At 52.5% G+C, this 21,099-nt stretch overlaps 2 protein-coding genes across 3 annotated transcripts in view; one reads left to right on the top strand and one right to left on the bottom strand.

The window, feature by feature from the left end:
• The window catches only part of zdhhc3 (zinc finger DHHC-type palmitoyltransferase 3), a 64,709-nt gene extending 51,358 nt beyond the window's left edge, over positions 1 to 13,351 (top strand). The window contains exons 7-8 of one of the 2 annotated variants that reach the window (XM_033015147.1): positions 8,472 to 8,529; positions 12,114 to 12,197. In XM_033015147.1, the coding sequence (XP_032871038.1) occupies positions 8,472 to 8,529; positions 12,114 to 12,121 (66 nt within the window). In that variant the 3' untranslated portion in view covers positions 12,122 to 12,197. Of the gene's footprint in view, positions 1 to 8,471; positions 8,530 to 12,113 lie in introns of both variants that reach the window. The other variant, XM_033015132.1, reaches the window with a different exon arrangement.
• Positions 13,258 to 19,023, bottom strand: tmem42 (transmembrane protein 42). The gene is made up of 3 exons (XM_033015164.1): positions 18,873 to 19,023; positions 14,991 to 15,134; positions 13,258 to 14,364 (listed from the first exon to the last, which is right to left on the bottom strand). The coding sequence occupies exons 1-3, from the start codon at positions 18,978 to 18,980 to the stop codon at positions 14,224 to 14,226; spliced, it is 393 nt and encodes a 130-aa protein (XP_032871055.1). The 5' UTR covers positions 18,981 to 19,023; the 3' UTR covers positions 13,258 to 14,223.
• Positions 19,024 to 21,099: the final 2,076 nt, after the last annotated feature.

Below are 21,099 nucleotides of genomic sequence, written 5' to 3'. Positions count from 1 at the left end.
GTGTGGCTGGAGCCAGGGTGTGGTCACTACAGGGTCATTATGGCGTGTGGTCACTACGGTGTTGGGGTCACTAAAAGGTCTCGACCTGAAACGTCGCCCATTCCTTCTCCCTAGTGATGCTGTCTGACCCGCTGAGCTACTCCAGCATCTTGTGTCTACCTTCGATTTAAACTAGCATCTGCAGTTCCTTCCTAAACTACAGGGTGGTCACTACAGGGCGAGGTCACTACAGGGCGAGGTCACTATGGGGTGTGGTCACTACAGGGTGTGGTCACTATGGGGTGTGGTCACTATAGGGTGTGGTCACTATGGGGTGTGGTCACTATGGGGTGGTCACTACAGGGTGTGGTCACTATGGGGTGTGGTCACTATAGGGTGTGGTCACTATGGGGTATGGTCACTATGGGGTGTGGTCACTATGGGGTGTGGTCACTACAGGGTGTGGTCACTATGGGGTATGGTCACTACGGGGTGTGGTCACTATGGGGTGTGGTCACTATGGGGTATGGTCACTATGGGGTGAGGTCACTATGGGGTGTGGTCACTATGGGGTGTGGTCACTATGGGGTGTGGTCACTATGGGGTGTGGTCACTATGGGGTGAGGTCACTATGGGGTGTGGTCACTATGGGGTGTGGTCACTATGGGGTGGTCACTACAGGGTGTGGTCACTATAGGGTGTGGTCACTATGGGGTGGTCACTACAGGGTGTGGTCACTATAGGGTGTGGTCACTATGGGGTGGTCACTATGGGGTGGTCACTACAGGGTGAGGTCACTATGGGGTGAGGTCACTATGGGGTGTGGTCACTATGGGGTGAGGTCACTATGGGGTGTGGTCACTATGGGGTGTGGTCACTACAGGGTGTGGTCACTATGGGGTGTGGTCACTATGGGGTGAGGTCACTACAGGGTGTGGTCACTATGGGGTGGTCACTATAGGGTGTGGTCACTATGGGGTGAGGTCACTATAGGGTGTGGTCACTATGGGGTGGTCACTATAGGGTGTGGTCACTATGGGGTGAGGTCACTATGGGGTGAGGTCACTATGGGGTGAGGTCACTATGGGGTGTGGTCACTATGGGGTGAGGTCACTATGGGGTGTGGTCACTATGGGGTGAGGTCACTATGGGGTGAGGTCTCTATGGGGTGAGGTCACTGGGGTGTGGTCACTATGGGGTGAGGTCACTATGGGGTGAGGTCACTATGGGGTGAGGTCACTATGGGGTGTGGTCACTATGGGGTGTGGTCACTATGGGGTGTGGTCACTATGGGGTGAGGTCACTATGGGGTGTGGTCACTATGGGGTGTGGTCACTATGGGGTGTGGTCACTATGGGGTGTGGTCACTATGGGGTGTGGTCACTATGGGGTGTGGTCACTACAGGGTGTGGTCACTATGGGGTGTGGTCACTATGGGGTGTGGTCACTGTGGGGTGTGGTCACTATGGGGTGTGGTCACTATGGGGTGTGGTCACTATGGGGTGTGGTCACTATGGGGTGAGGTCACTACGGGGTGAGGTCACTACAGGGTGTGGTCACTACGGGGTGTGGTCACTATGGGGTGTGGTCACTATGGGGTGTGGTCACTATGGGGTGTGGTCACTATGGGGTGTGGTCACTACGGGGTGTGGTCACTACAGGGTGTGGTCACTATGGGGTGTGGTCACTATGGGGTGTGGTCACTATAGGGTGTGGTCACTATGGGGCGTGGTCACTACAGGGTGTGGTCACTACAGGGTGTGGTCACTATGGGGTGTGGTCATTATGTGGTGTGGTCACTATAGGGTGTGGTCACTACAGGGTGTGGTCACTATGGGGTCTGGTCACTACGGGGTGTGGTCATTATGTGGTGTGGTCACTACAGGGTGTGGTCACTACAGGGTGGTCACTATGGGGTGAGGTCACTATGGGGTGAGGTCACTATGGGGTGTGGTCACTATGGGGTGTGGTCACTACGGGGCGATGTCACTACAGGGTGAGGTCACTATGGGGTGTGGTCACTATGGGGTGTGGTCACTACGGGGTGTGGTCACTACAGGGTGTGTTCACTACAGGGTGTGGTCACTACGGGGTGTGGTCATTATGTGGTGTGGTCACTATAGGGTGTGGTCACTATGGGGTGTGGTCACTATGGGGTGAGGTCACTCTGGGGTGAGGTCACTGGGGTGTGGTCACTACAGGGCGAGGTCACTAAGGGGGGTGGTCACTACAGGGTGAGGTCACTAAGGGGGGTGGTCACTACAGGGTGAGGTCACTAAGGGGGGTGGTCACTACAGGGTGAGGTCACTAAGGGGGGTGGTCACTACAGGGTGAGGTCACTATGGGGTGTGGCCACTATGGGGTGTGGTCACTATGGGGTGAGGTCACTACGGGGTGAGGTCACTATGGGGTCTCGGCCACTTCACCAGTGTGTGTGGACTGTGGACGGAGCCAGGACACAAGTGCCGGTCCATTCGCTGCTCCTGTAAACTGACCGGACGGATTAACCCACTCCGTAACAATCAAATAAAAGGGCATAAAAGTGTGATGGAAACCTCAACGAGATCACTGTTGGGTTGTGCATTGACCTCAGTGCCTCGTCAACCTGCCTCAGTTCCCTCGCTGGAGGAGGCAGGGACCATCACGACATTTAAAAACATTTGGACAGGTACATGGATAGGACAGGTTTAGTGGAAATTAGACCAGGTATGGACCCGTTGGGCCCGTCCCGACAAGGCAATATTCCACCACACTCCCATAGCCCCCAACTGCGCAGGCGCAGCTGAGGGGTTCCCGTTGTGACGCCAGAGATCCCCGTTGTGACGTGAGTCACGGCAACCCTCCCCCAACTGCGCCTCGCCATCCCACCTCCTACCCCATCCTCCTCCATTCCCCCTCATCCCCTAGCACTCCCTTCCCCTCCTCTTCACCCTCCCTCTTCTTTCCCCCTCCTCCACTGCCCTACTCCCTCCCTCTCCTTTCCCCTACCCTCAGTCGCTCCCTACCTCCCTTCCTCCAAAACCCCTCTCCCCTCCCTCCCCACTCCTCTCTATCTCCCTGCTCCCCTCCTCCTCACCTCCCCTCTATCCTGTCCCCCCCCCCCCCCCCCCCCCCCCACAATGAAAATCACAATGTTTTTTTTAATGGAATTCTCAATGAAATTTGCGATTTTTCTTTAAAACAACCTAAACACAATGTTAGCTGTCAATGTTAGCATGATGAATTTGATCAAAACTGACTTTTTTTCCAAATCGCGATTTTTAATGTAAATGAGATTCGGGATCCCATTATGACGTCGAACACGACTGATGGGCAGGGCAAGTGGAAAAGTGATTTGAAAAGTGATCTTTGTAATGTTTAGTGGTGGTGGCGCGACACACTGTTGCAGCGGCCCCTACAGCCTGTCTGTCTTTTTTTTATTTTTTGTCTAGTTAAATGTATTTTTTAATAGTGTTTTTAATTGTGTATATGTGGGGGGCGGGGGAAGGGGGAAACTTTGTAAAAATCTCTTCCCTGTTCGGGAGACCCGACCATTTTCCTGTCGGGTCTCCGTTGTCGTTGGGGCCTAGCACCGGGGAGCGGCCTCCAGTCACGGAGCCTGCGGAGCTGCGGACTTACCATCGTGGGGCTGGCCGGCATCGGTGCATGGGGAGCGGTGGTGGCTCGCTGATGCGGCCCGACTCTGGTGCTTGGAGGCTCCAGCTGCAGCCGCAGGTCCGGTGGACTGGGACATCGGGAGCTCGTGGGTCCGGGTGGAGAGACCGCTTTCCGGAGCTCCCGCAACGCGACTTCTCTAGCCCGTGTCGCGGGGTTGGAACGACCCGGAGCGGGGCCGTACATCGCCCGGCGCGGCTTCATGGCCGTGGGACATTCCAGCGCCCGCCGGGGGCTCCAACTTTGTGACATTTAGACCAGGAGCGGGGCCGTACATCGCCCGGCACGGCCTAAAAATGGCCGTGGGACTTATCATCGCCCGCCTGGGGCTTCGACATCGGGAGAGAAATGAGAACAGGGGAGAGAAAAGACTTTGCCTTCCATCACAGTGGGTTCACTATGATGGATGTTTTTGTAAATTGAATTGTGTGTATGTCTGTAGGAAATTGTCTTTGCTTGTATGGCTGTGGAAACGGAGTTTCGTTTGAGCCTCACTGAGGTTCAAATGACATGTAATAAAATAATGATATTGATATTGATAAAATGTCAATAACTTGTAAAATATACCATCAATCTGAACGAAACTTGTTTGATGTACATCACAGGACAATGGTGAGTAAGGTGGGCCAAAAACTTTGGGGGTTTTGGGATCTCACGCGCACGCATACAAGCAAACAAGATGAGAGTTTTAGTAATATATACCAGACCAAGTGGGACCCGTTGAGTCTCTGTCACACGGGAGGCCTGGTCCCCCAACGCAATATTCAACCATTCACCCATTCCAACGCAACCCGTTCCTCCAACGCAATATTCCACCACTCACCCATTGCCCTCAAATGCGCATGCGCGGCTCATTTCCCCTCATACCCCAGCACTCCCCTCCTCTTCATCCTTCCTCTTCTTTCCCCTCTCCTCCTCCCCTCCCCCACTCTCTCCCTCTCCTTTCCCCTACCCTCAGTCACTCCCTCCCTCCCTCCATAACCCCTCTCCCCTCCTCTCCCGCTATCTATTTAATTAACATTAAACAATAATCCTCTCCTCGTCCCCTCCCCCACTCCGTTCCTCTCCTTACAACAATGTAATAAATCTATCATTGCACTGGGAGTCCCGTCTTTGTTAACATTGTAACATTGCTGACGGGCAGTTTATGTAAATGAGATCCGATTGTGACGTCATAGCTGCTAACTGCCACTGCAACTTTAAGTGATTTTTCTCAAAGTGGGGTTTTGTAAAGTTTAAAACGTGAATAACTTGTAAAATATAACATCAATCTGAACAAAACTTGATAAAAAACACACCACAGGATAATGGTGAGTATGGTGGTCCAAAAATTGTAGCGCTATCGTGTACCGTTTTGGCGTAGTTCCAGGAGCACATAGGCACGCACGCATGCAGACAGACAGAATCACAAACAAGATGAGAGTTTTAGTAATATACTAGACCAAGTGCAGACCCGTTGGGTCTGCTCCCCCAACACAGCCGTTCCCTACCCGTAGCCTCCACGGGTGACGTGGTCCTCCAACTCAAGCGGCTCAGGAATCAGCAGTGCGGCTGTTTTTAAATGGTGTCTTTGAGGCGAGATGCGGGCGCCAGCAGCCGTTATGGTCGCTAGCCAGCAGGAGGCGACAAAATGAGTGAGTGGTGGGGGGGGGGGGGAAGAAGGATTTGATTAAAAAAGTGTACATAAACACGACGAAATTTAATGAGGAGTGGATACTTGGAATGAAAAGTGAAATCTCTACCGAAATGGAAAAAATCAGGGCGTTTCTGGGTCGGGTGTTGGCGTAGCAATGAATCAAAGGCTGGCAGCCACAAGTCAGGCAGAAACACACACAGCCAGCCACACAGTTTTATATATATTATAGAAGATAGATAGAAGATAGAGATAGATAGATAGATAGATAGATAGATAGATAGATAGATAGATAGATAGATAGATAGATAGATAGATAGATAGATAGATAGATAGATAGATAGATAGATAGATAGATAGATAGATAGGCCAAACGCAGGCAGGTAGGACTAGTGTAGATGGGGCATGTTGGTCGGTGTGGGTAGTTTAGGCGGGGGGGGGGCTTGTTTCCACACTGGGTGAATTTATGACTCTCACTCAACTTTAAGAACATTTAAAGAACATTTGGACAGGCACATGGATAGGACAGGTTTGGAGGGATATGGCCACACACGGGCAGGTGGGACTGGTGTAAATGGGGCATATTGGTCAGCATGAGCAGCTTGGGCCGCAGGGCCTGTTTTCGTTCTGTGTGATAATGTGACAACAGCATCGATGTGCAGAGAGATCTTGGGGTCCAAGTCCATAACTCCCTGAAAGTGGCAACCCCATTAAACTGAGCGGATGAAGAAGGCGTACGTTACGCTTGTCTTCATCGGTCGGGGCATTGAGTACAAGAGTCAGGAGTCATGATGCAGCTCTATAGGACTTTGGTCAGGCCGCATCTGGAGTATTGCGTGCAGTTCTGGTTGCCCCCATTACAGGAAGGATGTGGGGGCTTTGGAGATGGTGCAGACGAGGTTTACCAGAATGATGCCGGGATTAGAGGGTTTGAGCCAGACAGAGAGGTTGGACAAACGTCACCTATTACCTTCGCTCCATAGATGCTGCCTCACCTGCTGAGTTTCTCCAGCATTTTTGTCTACGTTGGACAGACTTGGTTTGTTTGCTCTGGATGCCAGAGGCTGAGGGAAGACCTGATAGAAGTGTATAAAATTCTGAGAGGCATATCTAGGGTGGACAGTCAGAATATTTTTCCCAGGTTGGAAAAATCAAAGACGTAGCAATGTGAGAGGGGCAAAGTTCACAGATGTGCAGGGCATGTTTTTTTTACACAGAGGGTGATGGGTGCCTGGAACATGCTGACAGGGGTGGTGGTGGTGGAGGCAGATAACTAGTGGTGTCTAACACACTTTTAGGTAGTCACGACCAAGTGGGACCCGTTGGGCCCCGTTCCTCCAACGCAATATTCCACCACTCACTCATAGCCCCCAACTGCGCAGCTGTAAACCATCGCCGGCCCAGATTTCTCCACCACGTCAGCAATGAAGCTGTACTTGAGGCTGGGGCTGTGGGGGGGGACAGGCCGAGCAGCCTGGAGCCAGGGGAGGGGAAGGGAGAGGCCGAGGCTGCGGCCTAGTCCCTGCCGCGGGTCCCGCTCCTCTCCTTCTCCGCGGTCCCGGAGCAGCAGCGCCGCCAGCCCCAGCGCCCAGGCCCCCAGCACGGCCTCTCCCCGCCCCCGGATACCGGGCCCACTGTGCACGAGCGGGGCTGACCGGCCTCCCCAAACAGCGGAGGCGCAGACGGCAAGTGGGGCGCTGTTTTAAGTTTTAAATGTCAATAACTTCTACAATATAACATCAATCTGAACGAAACTTGGTACTGCACATCCCAGGCCAATGGTGAGTAAGGTAGGTCAAAAATTGTAGCGCCATCGTGTACCTTTTTGGCAGCGTTTCCGGAACACAAATGTGTACAAATAAACAAGATGAGTGTTTTAGGGATATATACTAGACCAGGTGGGGACCCCGTTCCCCCAAGGCAATATTCCACCACTGACCCATAGCCCCCAACTGCGCAGGCACGGCTGACAGGTTCCCATTGGGATGCCAGAGATCCCCGCTGTGACGCGAGTCACGGTAACCCTCCCCCAACTGCTGGCTGGCAAGTGGGAGCGTGACTGCAACGTTTTTAAAGTTCAAAATGGTAATAACCTGTAAAATATAAGATCAATGCGAATGCATCTCACTCTCTTCGGTCCCCTATTCCCCTCCTCCATTATCCTCCCTCTCCCCACCCTCCACTAACCCTCCTCTGCTTTCTCCCCTCACCCCCTCCCCTCCTCCCTCTTCTTTCCCCTATCCTCCTCCATTCCCCATAACCCCCAGCACTCCCCCTCTTCACCCTCCCTTATCTTTCACCTCTCCTCCTCCCCTCCCCCACTCCAACTCTCACCTCTCCCTCCCTCTCCTGTCTCCCACCCAGTCACTAACTCCCTCCCTCCATAACCCCTCTCCCTCTATCCCCTTGCTCCCACACTCCTCACCTCACCTCCCCCCATCCCACCCCCACTCTCCATCACCTCCCCAACTTTCCCTCCCTCTCCCTCCTCACCTCCCCCCACTTTCCCCTACCTACCCACCTTCACTCACCTCCCCCCATCCCACCTCCCCCACTCTCTCTCCTCACCTGGGTAGACAAGTTACTGTGAGGACGGGAGAGAGGAGTCTGTGAGTGAGGCGGGAGAGGCCGCGGTGCAGGAAGGGCCGTCGCCGTCCTGGCCGTGGCGTTGACTGACAGGAAAGGAAACCAATCTGCGCATACGCGGTATTTAAGATTTATTAAACCTTAATAACTTTTTTAATATATACCATCGATCGGAACAAAACTTGTTGCACTTGCAGCACAGGGGAATGGTGAGTAAAGTGGCGAAAAATCGTAGCGCTATCGTGTACCGTTTTTGCGAGCATAGAAAAATCACCAGTAAATCAGAGTTTTATCTATGTATAGAAGGGAAGAAGATAGATAAATACAGAAGATAGATAGATAGATAGATGTACAGATAGAAGATAGATAGATGTAGATATGCAGGAAATGGAAGAATATGAATTATAATGGGACAGATCAGCGTTGTTCTTGGCATCATGTTCGGTACATTGTGGGCTGAAGGGCCTGCTCCTGTGCTGTACTATTCTATGTTCAGTTCCCTCGTTAACCTGCCTCAGTCTCAGTCTGTCTGTTCACTGTTTCACTTTCTTTGCTTTTGCCTTTTTAACTAACTTTGCCTCTTTCCTCTTCCAACGCTGCAACCTGTCTCGGACTACAGATGCTGCTCCATCACTCTATTCAGAAACTTTCACTGATACTGGCCTTTGCTGCTCCAGGTACCGTGTCTGCATGAGCCCCACTCGCTCCGGTTGCACCCCTCAGACACAGGGTGTCCCTCCCCCCGCACCAGTGTGCCCCTCCCCCGCACCAGTGTGCCCCTCCCTCCCCCACTCCAACCCTCACCTCTCCCTCCCTCTCCTGTCTCTAACTCCCTCCCTCCATAACCCCTCTCCCTCTATCCCCTTGCTCCCACACTCCTCCTCACCTCCCCCCATCCCACCCCCACTCTCCATCACCTCCCCAACTTTCCCTCCCTCTCCCTCCTCACCTCCCCCCACTTTCCCCTACCTACCCACCTCCTCTCCCTCTATCCCCCTCCTCCTCCACTCACCTCCCCCCATCCCACCTCCCCCACTTTCCCCTCCCTCATCCTACTTCCCGTCCCCTCTCCCTCAATCCCCCCACTCCCTCCTCCCCTCCCCAGGATCTCGATGTAAACCACCGCCGGCCCTGTTTTCTCCACCACGTTGGTGGTGAAGTTGTACTTGAGGCGGGGGCTGTGGGGGGAGCTGGCCGAGTGGCCTGGAGCCGGGGGAGGCTTATACACTTCCTCCCCCTCCCTTTTCTCTCCTCTCCTCCTCCCTTCCCCCACTCTCTCCCTCCCTCTCCTCTCCCCTGCCCTCAGTCACTCCCTCCCTCCATAAAAAGCAGAATCTGCTGTTCCTTCCTGCATAGGTCATCCATTGTTATCTGTGGTTTAAATCCCGTTGACTTGACAATTGGACCAGTTTGCATCGTGTGTGTGTGTTACTCAAACTCTGCGCAAACTGTATGGCCACCCTGCAACCCGACTCACTCTCCCTCCCTCCCTCTGACCACCCGCCCGCTGCTGCCGCTCGGCCTATCCCCGCCCTGCCCACTTGTTGCCGCTCGGCCCATCCCCGCCCTGTCCACCCGCCAACTGCTGCCGCTCGGCCCATCCCCGCCCTGCCCACCTGCTGCCGCTCGGCCCGTCCTCGTCCTGTCCACCTGCTGCCGCTCGGCCCACCCCCGCCCTGCCCACCTGCTGCCGCTCGGCCCATCCCCGCCCTGCCCACCTGCTGCCGCTCGGCCCGTCCTCGTCCTGTCCACCTGCTGCCGCTCGGCCCACCCCCGCCCTGCCCACCTGCTGCCGCTCGGCCCATCCCCGCCCTGCCCACCTGCTGCCGCTCGGCCCATCCCCGCCCTGCCCACCTGCTGCCGCTCGGCCCATCCCCGCCCTGCCCACCTGCTGCCGCTCGGCCCATCCCCGCCCTGCCCACCTGCTGCCGCTCGGCCCACCCCCGCCCTGCCCACCTGCTGCCGCTCGGCCCGTCCTCGTCCTGTCCACCTGCTGCCGCTCGGCCCATCCCCGCCCTGTCCACCCGCCAGCTGCTGCCGCTCGGCCCGTCCCCGCCCTGCCCACCTGCTGCCGCTGCCGGGCCGCGGGAGGGGGTGATGGAGTCAGTGTTCGTCATGGTGGGCATGACGACTTTCGATGAGCTGGTGGAGAAGATCTCCTCCGAAAAGGGCCGTGAGGGTGAGTTACCGCAGCGGTGGCGGAGGGGACGGACGCTCACAGCCATTGACCCGGGGGGGGACGGGTAGACGGGACCACCATCGCCTCAGAGGGCGGGCGGGGGAGAGGGGTGAGTGAGGGAGAGAGCGACGGGACCAGGGCCTCCACTGAACCACCCCCCCCCCCCCCCGCAGCCGCCGCCAATGGTGAGGTAGACGGTAGACAAGTTACTGTGAGGACGGGAGAGAGGACGCTGTGAGTGAGGCGGGAGAGGCCGCGGTGCAGGAAGGGCCGTCGCCGTCCTGGCCGTGGCGTTGACTGACAGGAGAGGAAACCAATCTGCGCATACGCGGTATTTAAGATTTATTAAACCTTAATAACTTTTTAAATATATACCATCGATCGGAACAAAACCTGTTGCACTTGCAGCGCAGGGGAATGGTGAGTAAAGTGGCGAAAAATCGTAGCGCTATCGTGTACCGTTTTTGCGAGCATAAGAAAATCACGCAAACCGGAAGAGCAGCAAATCAGAGTTTTATCTATGTATAGAAGGGAAGAAGATAGATAAATACAGAAGATAGATAGATAGATGTACAGATAGAAGATAGATAGATGTAGATATGCAGGAAATGGAAGAATATGAATTATAATGGGACAGATCAGCGTTGTTCTTGGCATCATGTTCGGTACATTGTGGGCTGAAGGGCCTGCTCCTGTGCTGTACTGTTCTATGTTCAGTTCCCTTGTTAACCTGCCTCAGTCTCAGTCTGTCTGTTCACTGTTTCACTTTCTTTGCTTTTGCCTTTTTAACTAACTTTGCCTCTTTCCTCTTCCAACGCTGCAACCTGTCTCGGACTACAGATGCTGCTCCATCACTCTATTCAGAAACTTTCACTGATACTGGCCTTTGCTGCTCCAGGTACCGTGTCTGCATGAGCCCCACTCGCTCCGTTGCACCCCTCAGACACAGGGTGTCCCTCCCCCCGCACCAGTGTGCCCCTCCCTCCCCCCGCACCAAACCCTCACCACCAGGGTGTCACAACGGTGCCCCACTCACTCTGTGTCCCTCTGCACCTTGTCAGTCTCTCGTCATTGCCTCTCCCCAACCACACTGGGGGCTCTGTGACCCCCGGGCCTGTGGACATGCGGACGGCTGGTTCTGACGGCAACGACATTCAGGCCTGGGGACACCTTCACTCTCCATCAAGACCTCCTGCACCAGTCTGTGGACCAGGCTCACATTCCCACTTCACAGAAGCAACGCAGACACACAACGCCAGAGATAAATGTTGCAATATTTAATCAGCGTTTAAATGAAAACAAATGCATGTGTGGAATGTTGAACTGTATGGTATATTCTCACTAGGGACCTGACTCAGTCTCTGTTCACTAACTTTGTCCTGGGCCACTCTGGCTGGACTAAGGGGTCTCTCTGACATTTGGGGATGAGGAAGGTTGGGCAGCTCGTACCTTGGGTCAGGTTGTACCACCGAGAGAATAATGTTTGTGTCGATGTGGACAGGAAAACCAACCATTCCCTGTCCTGCACCGACACCCCCGGCAGCAGGCAGAGCCTCTGGGACACAGGGTTATTCAGTGACAGCTTCGCTATCTTCCAGCGCTCCCCAGTCGTGCTTCAACCCCTCAACCGGCTCCACACACATCTGCGGTCACTCCGTCTGGCAGACTTCTCTTTCATTCATTCTGCAGTGGAGGGGCGGGGGGTGGTTACTGCCCCTCCCTAGTTGCCCCAGAGAGAGGGGGGGTGGGGGGGGGGGGGGGGGTGGTTACTGCCCCTCCCTAGTTGCCCCAGAGAGAGGGGGGGGGTGGTGATGACCACCAGAGTCCTGGCAATGATCAGTACGGGTCTCGGGGGTTATGGGGAGAAAGCAGGAGAATGGGGTTAGGAGGGAGAGATAGATCAGCCATGATTGAATGGTGGAGTAGACTTGATGGGCCGAATGGCCTAATTCCGCTCCTATCACATGACCTTGTGATGCTGCTCCCAGTGCTACGGGGAGGGATGTCTGGGATTTACGGAATACATTTGAGGTGGTTTAATATTTCCAGTGACACTCACATTCTCCCCGTAACTGTCCGCAGGGCATTGAGCGTCTGAAGAACGAGACGGTGACCTGGCAGAAGAATCTGGGTTGGGCAGGGATGAAGGCAGCTTTTGATGGGGACTTTTCCCTGGGATGGTTCAACCCGTTCTCGGGTCTGCGGTGCAGGAAGCGAGCCCAGGCCAGCGGCGACACACCGGACATGAGCCGCAGGGAGGTGGTGATGGTGGAGGCTCCGGCTGACTGACCCGACACCACACGGACTGAGCTGTGAGATACAGGCTGCAACATCTGCTGGATGAATCACCAAGAAACACTAAGCCCGCGCTGTGTGTATACTCTATATCTTAGTATTATTCACTTAGTATTCATTGACGTGTCCTTTACTAAAACAGGATACATGCGTGTGTTGTGGGACCATTGCAACATGAACCAGAGTATTGTGTGTCTAGTATATCCTCTGCTGCCGACTGATCTGAGACTCTACCTGTAACCATCCAAACCACTGATGTCTCCCCAGCTCTCTGTACATCACTCCCACAGTCACCCCGTTTAAACCTCTTCACTCCTGGAACATTCTGGGGGGAGGTTCCCTCACCAGCTGGAGGAGCTACAGCACAGGACTCCGACAGAGATGTGATCTACAGCCCAGGACATGCAGACAAGTAATCTACACATCCACAACATGCAGACACGTGATCCACACATCTACAACATGCAGACGTGTGATCCACACATCCACAACATGCAGACACGTGATCCACACATCTACAACATGTAGACACGTGATCCACACATCTACAACATGTAGACATGTGATCCACACATCTACAACATGCAGACACGTGATCCACACATCTACAACATGTAGACACGTGATCCACACATCTACAACATGCTGAGATGTGGTCCACACATCTACAGCCCAGTTAGAGACGTGGTCCACACAGTTAGATGTGGTCTCAGGCCGCAGATATAGACTTGACAAAGGAGCATTTCCATACAGTGTTTCTCAACTCTAGATTTTGCATAATGCAACAGTATATCTGCACTTTGTACAAATGAAACAAATGTTTTTTTTACGATTCCTATAATGAGTTTGTCACGGAATATTATGCAAGTGTTGAAGGATAACCTTTGTGGCTACGATGCCAATAATTTCTTTACTGACACTGATCTTTTTAAACAGTCTCCAATCATTTATTCTTAAAGAAATAACAATTCTGATTTCACGATTTCACTTTCTGAAATCAAAGACCATTAAAATCTGGTAATGTTTCACCTTGAGGTTTTACTATCATTCAGTCATAACAACAAAATGTAACACAGATATTGACGCATTGATCACAGAAGCAGTGAGGGTGAGTCATCAACTGGAGGTCAGCAGGGAGTTGGGTAACAGAAGGCCACACACGGCTGTGGAGCCGACAATGGATATAGACGGACAGGTTCTTCATTAGTGCGGGATTAGTCTGAATTAGTCTGCCTCAGAGGACGGTGGAGGCCAGTTCTCTGGATGCTTTCAAGAGAGAGCTAGATAGGGCTCTTAAAAATAGCGGAGTCGGGATTTGGGTAGAAGGCAGGAACGGGGTACTGATTGGGGATGATCAGCCATGATCACATTGAATGGCGGTGCTGGCTCGAAGGGTCGAATGGCCTACTCCTGCACCTATTATCTATTGTCTATTGGGTGTTATGGGGAGAAGGCAGGAGAATGGGGTTAGGAGGGAGAGATAGATCAGCCGTGATTGAATGGCGGAGTAGACTTGATGGGCTGAGGGGCCTAATTCTGCTCCTGTCCCTTATGACATTGTACCGTGGTGTGGGGGGGGTGGTGTTACCGTGGTGAGGGGGGGGGGACACGGTGTTACCGTGGGGTTGCTGTGGCCCAGGACTGGGAGATTCTGCCAGGGTCCGGTGTGTGCTCAGGGCCTAGGCAGAAGCAACCAGTCATGTCTGTAGTTACACAAAACAGGCTGGTTTTGTTCATTCAAATTTCCCACAGCAAAGCTCCTGTTAACTGTCCGCAAAGGATGTCCGTGGCCTCGGCACTGCCAGCATCTCCCTGCCCTTCACCTCACTCCGCACTGCCAGCAATGTCACCACCCTCGGTCTCCCCCTCCCCTCACGTGCCTCCACACACACACCCCTCACTCCTCCTTGGTGTACACGCCTGCCTGCTCCGTGTCTGTAGCAGTGTGTAGCAGCAGCAGCCCAGCGAGGCTCAGGGCCAACCCCAGCCACCACAACAGCCCGTGCTCCTCCCCGAACAGCAGCTTCCCCAGACAGGCCTGCAAGCAACAACACCTCCACATCAGACAGACAAAATGCAGTCTCTGGTAAATCATTTCACACTCGGCCCCTTTACAACATGGTACAGCGCAGGAACACACCCTTCGGCCCACAATGTCCATGCTGTATATGATGCCAAGACCAACTCTCCTCTGCTTGCAAGTGATCCATATCCCTGTATATCCATGTGCCTGTCTAAAAGCCTCCACCACCACCCCTGGCAGCGCATTCCACACGCCCACCGCCCTCTGTGTATCTCACCTTAAAGCTGTGCCCGCCAGTATTTGGATTTCCATCCTGGGAAGAAGGTTCTGACTGTCTACCCTATCTATGCCTCTCACTTCTATCATGTTTCCCCACAACCTCTGGTATTCTGGAGAAATCGATCCAAGTCTGTGCAATCTCTTCCAGTAGCTAATGCTCCCTAATCCTGACATCATTCTGGTAAACCTCGTCTGCACGCTCCCCAAAGCCCCCACATCCTTCCTGGAATGGGGGCGACCAGACAATACTCCAAATGCAGCCTGACCAAAGTTATACCGAGCTGCATCATGACTGCCCGACTCTGATACTCAACTCCGCCAGTTCAATGAGAACGCTGCAATGAAGAAAACTACAGACTTACTGAGGAGAGAAAATTGGAGGCAGTAGTCGTCAGGGTGGTTCGTGAAGACGAGGAATATCTCAGTGCTTTCGCAAATAATGTCCACATCAACGTGTTACAGAGGACGACCAGCCCGCCACAGCCAAGCCAGCGCAGCGCGTGCAGCTGTAAAACAGGTACGTCGCAAGGCTGTGACTAAACACATCGCACTCAACACATCGCACATGGACACCACATGGGCTGACACTTGTACAGGATGTGGGGAGGGGGCAGAGGTTCACCAGACACTGCCTGCATCAAGGGGTATTATCTGCTGAGAAAGGATGTTTTCTCTTGAACGCCGGAGATTGTGGGAGACCTGACAGTGGTGTATACAATTATGGAAGGCAGATAGGGGAGACAGTCAGAAACTTCTTCCCCAGGATGGAAATATCAAAGACTACAAGGCAGAGCCTTAAGGTGAGACAGAGGTTTAAGGTGAGATGGGGGGAGATTTAAAAGGAATCTGGGGTAAATTTTTTACACAAGAGGAGGTGGGTGTTTTTCCAAGATGCAACACAAAACACCACAGGAGATCCTTCTTCCCTGTGGCTATCAAACTGTACAACTCCTCCCCATTCTATCGTAGGGTAGACTGAGACTGACCCCCTCCCCCCAATCTTTGCGCATTCCCAATCCTTTCCACTCGTCACTTTAATTTCATGTTTCATGCATCTTGTGTTTTTATGACTGTTGCCAGATCAATTTCTCTCCTGGGATAAATAAAATTCTATTGTATTGTATGGAACAAGCTGCCAGAGGAGGTAGTTGAGGCTGGTACTATCACAACGTTTAATAAACATTTGGACAGGTACATGGATAGGACAGGTTAGAGGGATATGAACCAAACGCGGACAGGTGGGACTAGTGTAGATGGGGCATGTTGGTCGGTGTGGGCAAGTTGGGCCGAAGGGCCCGTTTCCATGCTGTATCACTCTATGTGTGGCAAAGTTTAAAGGAGATGTGCGGGACAGGTTATTTTAACACAGAGGGTGGTGGGTGCCTGGAACGCGCTGCCGGGGATGGTGGTGGAGGCAGATATCATAGTGGTGTTTAGGAGACATAGTCAAGTCAAGTCAAGTCAAGTTTATTCGTCACATACACATACGAGATGTGCAGTGAAATGAAAAGTGGCAATGCTCGCAAAAAGACAAACAAACAAACTATAAACACACTCATAAACACACACATATTCTTTTACATATTAAATATTGGAAGGAAAAACGTTCAGTAAAGTTAGTCCCTGGTGAGATTTACAGTCCGAATGGCCTCTGGGAAGAAACTCCTTCTCAACCTCTCCGTTCTCACAGCATGGCAACGGAGGCGTTTGCCTGACCGTAGCAGCTGGAACAGTCCGTTGCAGGGGTGGAAGGGGTCTCCCATGATTTTATTGGCTCTGGAGTTGCACCTCCTGATGTATAGTTCCTGCAGGGGGGCGAGTGAAGTTCCCATAGTGCGTTCGGCCGAACGCACTACTCTTTGCAGAGCCTTCTTGTCCTGGGCAGAGCAATTCCCAAACCAGATGGTAATATTACCGGACAAGATGCTTTCCACAGCCACTGCGTAGAAGCACTGGTTCTACATTTACATGGATATGCAGGAACCGGAGGGATATGGATTATAAATGAACTTGGGGATCATGTTCCACATGGACATTGTGGGCCGAAGGGCCTGTTGCTGTACTGGTCTGTGTAACACTCAGTGAGGTGGTGTTGTAATGTAATTGCTGGACGCGACCAAAGATCATAGAGCGGAGCAAGATAGCCCACTCGTCGAAAAAGGCGTAGTATGTCATGGGTAATCTTCAGCGCCATTTCCGTAACCGGTTTCCGTCTCCGCTACAATCTATGATCTTTGGTTTACACCGAAGATAGACACAAAAAGCTGGAGTAACTCAGCGGTTCGGGCCAGGCAGCATCTCTGGAGAGAATGAATGGGTGACGTTTCGGGTCGAGACACTTCCCACCCAGGTGTTAGATAAAGTTAATTATTTTTCTTTTGATTACCTATAATTGTGCCATGCTCTACAACTGCAGACTCTAGCTTCAGCTCCTAGCTCAATATGTATGATTTGTTGCAATGCAGTACACAGTTCTGAATCGCTAAAGACCAATGCATTTCATTTGCCCAGAACTGTCGCGGTTCTTAATGGATCGTTTTGGGCGTCTAAAATCAAATTATAATCCGATGTTTCTTGATGTAGTTTCTTGATTGTGAATTAGGAATTTATGCACTCAGGACATTTTTCCTGATCAGCCATGATCACAATGATCACATTCGGCTCGAAGGGCCGAATGGCCTCCTCCTGCACCTATTTTCTATGTTTCCTCGATTTTTGTTTTGGGAAAATATAATTTGTTTCTATTTGAAATGGTTTGCACCGTTTATGCTTCCCACAATACCCGTTAAAGAGGGTGCATTTAACTAACTAATCACAAGTGAAGCAAACTCTTTTAAAAATGTTGAAAGTTTGAAGAAGGGTTTCGGCCCGAAATGTTACCTATTTCCTTCGCTCCATAGATGCTGTTGCACCCGCTGAGGTTCTCCAGCTTTTTTTTTTTTTGTGTACCCTAAACTCTTTTAAAAACACGTTGTTCCTGCAATTTATTATTTACGTTCTATGATCTTTGGACGTTCTGTGACCTATGTATGGTCTGCAGAAAGCCCAGAGAGTGAGTGAGGCCCAGAGACCGGGCTAGGATGGACCGTGTGGGCCGAAGGGTCTGAAGCGGTGCTGTCCTGCTCCATGTTACGTGGGCTCTCCCAACACCTTCTGTCATTGACCAAGATCACGGCTTCCCTGTCCTGTCCCCACATCCCCATATCTCACAGAATGTAAATCTCACAGATGTTAATAGTGCTTAGGTACACAAAATTGCTGGAGAAACTCAGCGGGTGCAGCAGCATCTATGGAGCGAAGGAAATAGGCGACGTTTCGGGCCGATACCCTTCTTCAGACTGATGGGGGGTGGGGGCGGGGGGGGGGAGAAGGAAGGAAAAGGGGAGGAGGAGCCCGAGGGCGGGCGGATGGGAGGGTGGGAGGAGACAGCTAGAGGGTTGAGGAAGGGGAGGAGACAGCAAGGACAAGCAAAATTGGGAGATTTCAATGTTAATGCCATCCGGACGCAAGGTCCCAAGACGGAATATGAGGTGGTGTTCCTCCAATTTCCGCTGTTGCTCACTCTGGCAATGGAGGAGACCCAGGACATTTAATAGTGCTTGTTCTTTTTGTTCTTTTCTTTTTTTGTTCTTTTTTTCTAAATAGCTTGATTGGAGTAGTTTTATTTGAATTGTCTGTTTAGTTTATTTTATTGAATTTTGCATTTGTTAATGGTGAAGAATGGGGGTAGGACTTGACAAGCATAGGCTTCTTCCTATCCCTTTTCGAACGAGTCTAATGTGTATTATGTTGAAATTGGCTTTTGATTTTTTAATTTATGTATGTACATATGTTATGTATATGTGTATGTGTGTATATGTATGTATGTATGTATGTATATATGTACATGTACATGTGTATGTATTTATGTATGTATATATGTATATATATAATTTTCCTTTATTTATTCATTTTCATCTTTTCTTTTCTTCTTTTTTTTAATCGTTCGAAATAAAGATATCATATCATAGCATATCTCCACTCATCCATCCATCTGTCCCAGCCCCACCCCTACACCCAGCCCCAGCCTCCACCCCTACCCCCAGCCCCAGCCCCCACCCTACCCCCAGCCCCACGCCTCACCCCCCACCCCCATCCCCCACCCCCCAGCCCCCAGCCTCTGGGACCAACCAGTCCCCACCCACTGGTGAGATAGATGGGGCAGCGACCCTCCCCTCCTCCCTCCCCCCTGTCCCCGCTCTCACCACCGGCCCAGGCCCAGGCCCGCTCCCGCCTCCCAGCCAGAGTTTGGCGGAGGCCGCGGCCGCAGCTCCCAGAGCGCCGGCACCGAGCGCCTCCCTCAGCCCCGACATCCTCCACCTGCTCCTGCTCCTGCCGCCCGCCCGGCACCGTGACGTCACCCCGCCCGCCCACCGGCAGCGTGACGTCACCCCGCCCGCCCACCGGCAGCGTGACGTCACCCCGCCCGCCCACCGGCAGCAAAATGACTCCGAGCCGCGGCCGCTCGGCCCGTCTCACCCCGGCCCGCCCGTTTCCGGCACCCGCGTCACATGCGGTCAGTTCTCCACAATTATCTTCACAAAACTACCACTTCTGTGTCATCTGCAAACTTGTAAACCATGTCATGTATGTTCTCATGTGATGGCGGCACTGTGGCGCAGCAGGCGGTAGGGTTGCTGCCTCAGGGTGCTGTCAGTGTGGAGTTTGCACGTTCTCCCCCGTGGCCCGCGTGGGTTTTCTCCGGGTGCACCGGTTTCCTCCCACACTACAAAGACGTGCAGGATTGGCTTCGGGAAAGATTGTAAATTGTCCCCGGTGGGTGTCGGATAGTGTTATGCCCCTGTCCCACTTAGGAAACCTGAACGGAAACCTCTGGAGACTTTGCGCCCCATCCAAGGTTTCCGTGCGGTTCCCGGAGGTTGCAGGTAGGGAGACTGACAAAATCCTACGGGAACCGCACGGAAACCTTGAGTGGGGCGCAAAGACTCCAGAGGTTTCCGTTCAGGTTTCCTAGGTGGGACAGGGGCATTAGTGTGCGGCGATCGCTGGTCTTTGCGGACTCAGTGGGCCGAAGGGCACTCATGTAAATATGCACAATTCTGTCTGCCTATCTAAGGAAGGACATAGATAGACACAAAACACTGGAGTAACTCAGCGGGGCAGGCAGCATCTGTGGAGAAGGAATGGGTGACGTTTCAGGTCGAGACCATTCTTCACACTGAGAGTCAGGGGAGAGGGAAACGAGAGATATGGAAGAGTAAGGTGTGAAAACAAAAGAAAGGACATACTAGATTTGGAGGCAATCTAGAAGATTCCTGGGATGTGAGGGCTATACCATCATGAATGACCACGTACACCGTCCACTAAAGTTTAGTTTGGTTCATTGTCACGTGTACCGAGGTACAGTGAGAAGCATACGTTTCTTTACGTACCAATCAGTCAACGGAAAGACAATACATGATTGCAATCGAGCCGTCCACAGGGTAGATAAAAAAGGTAGATGATATTGCATCTGCTAGTGCGGGAACCTCCACAGGCCATTATCAGGAGGGCATAGAAACATAGAAAATAGATGCAGGCCATTCGGCCATTCGAGCCAGCACCTCCATTCATTGTGATCATGGCTGATCATCCCCTATCAATAACCTGTGCCTGCCTTCTTCCCATATCCCTTGACTCCACTAGCTCCTAGAGCTCCATCTAACTCTTAAATCCATTCAGTGATTTGGCCTCCACTGCCTTGTGGTTGGGAATTCCATAAATTCACAACACTCTGGGTGAAAAAGTTTTTTCTCATCTCAGTCTTAAATGACCTCCCCTTTATTCTAAGACAGTGGCCCCTGGTTCTGGACTCGACCAACATTGGGAACATTTTTCCTGCATCTAGCTTGTCCAGTCTTTTTATAATTTTATATGATTCCCCCTCATCCTTCTAAACTCGTGAATACAAGGCGTCTTTTCAATCTTTCCTCATACAACAGTCCCGCCATACCAGGGATCAATCTCGTGAACCTACGCTGCACTTCCTCAATCACAAGGATGTCCTTCAATGCCATTTCAAACGCAGGAACTCTTACTTCCATGAGCTAGGGTACTGTCCGATTCACCTCTAACCCATTGCGGACATTGGACTTTGTCTCTGGAACTGATGCACTACAATGCTGAGAACTATATTCTGCATTCTGTATCTTCTCCTTTGCTCTACCTATTGTACTGGAGCATGAACTGGTTGTGTTTCTGTACGCCTGCCGGCGGGCTGCGGAGTGGCCGAGGCCAGAACTCCCGCCGGTCAGGGGAGCCCGTGGCCGGAGAAGTCGACGGAGCCCGCAGCTGGGGCCTGAGTCGGTGCCACGGAGAGGACCCGTCCACGTTAGTGCAGAGGTCGGTGCGGCGGCCAATGATGGCGCCGACTGAAGGACGAACACGTGGAAGTGAGGACGCCGCTGCCGAGGGAAGGAACAAAGGAGGCCA

The sequence above is a fragment of the Amblyraja radiata genome, chromosome 2, assembly GCF_010909765.2.
Source record: "Amblyraja radiata isolate CabotCenter1 chromosome 2, sAmbRad1.1.pri, whole genome shotgun sequence".
Classification (NCBI taxonomy): domain Eukaryota; kingdom Metazoa; phylum Chordata; class Chondrichthyes; order Rajiformes; family Rajidae; genus Amblyraja; species Amblyraja radiata.
Note: the sequence above shows the minus strand (reverse complement) of the source record. Positions and strands in the feature narration are given on the sequence as shown.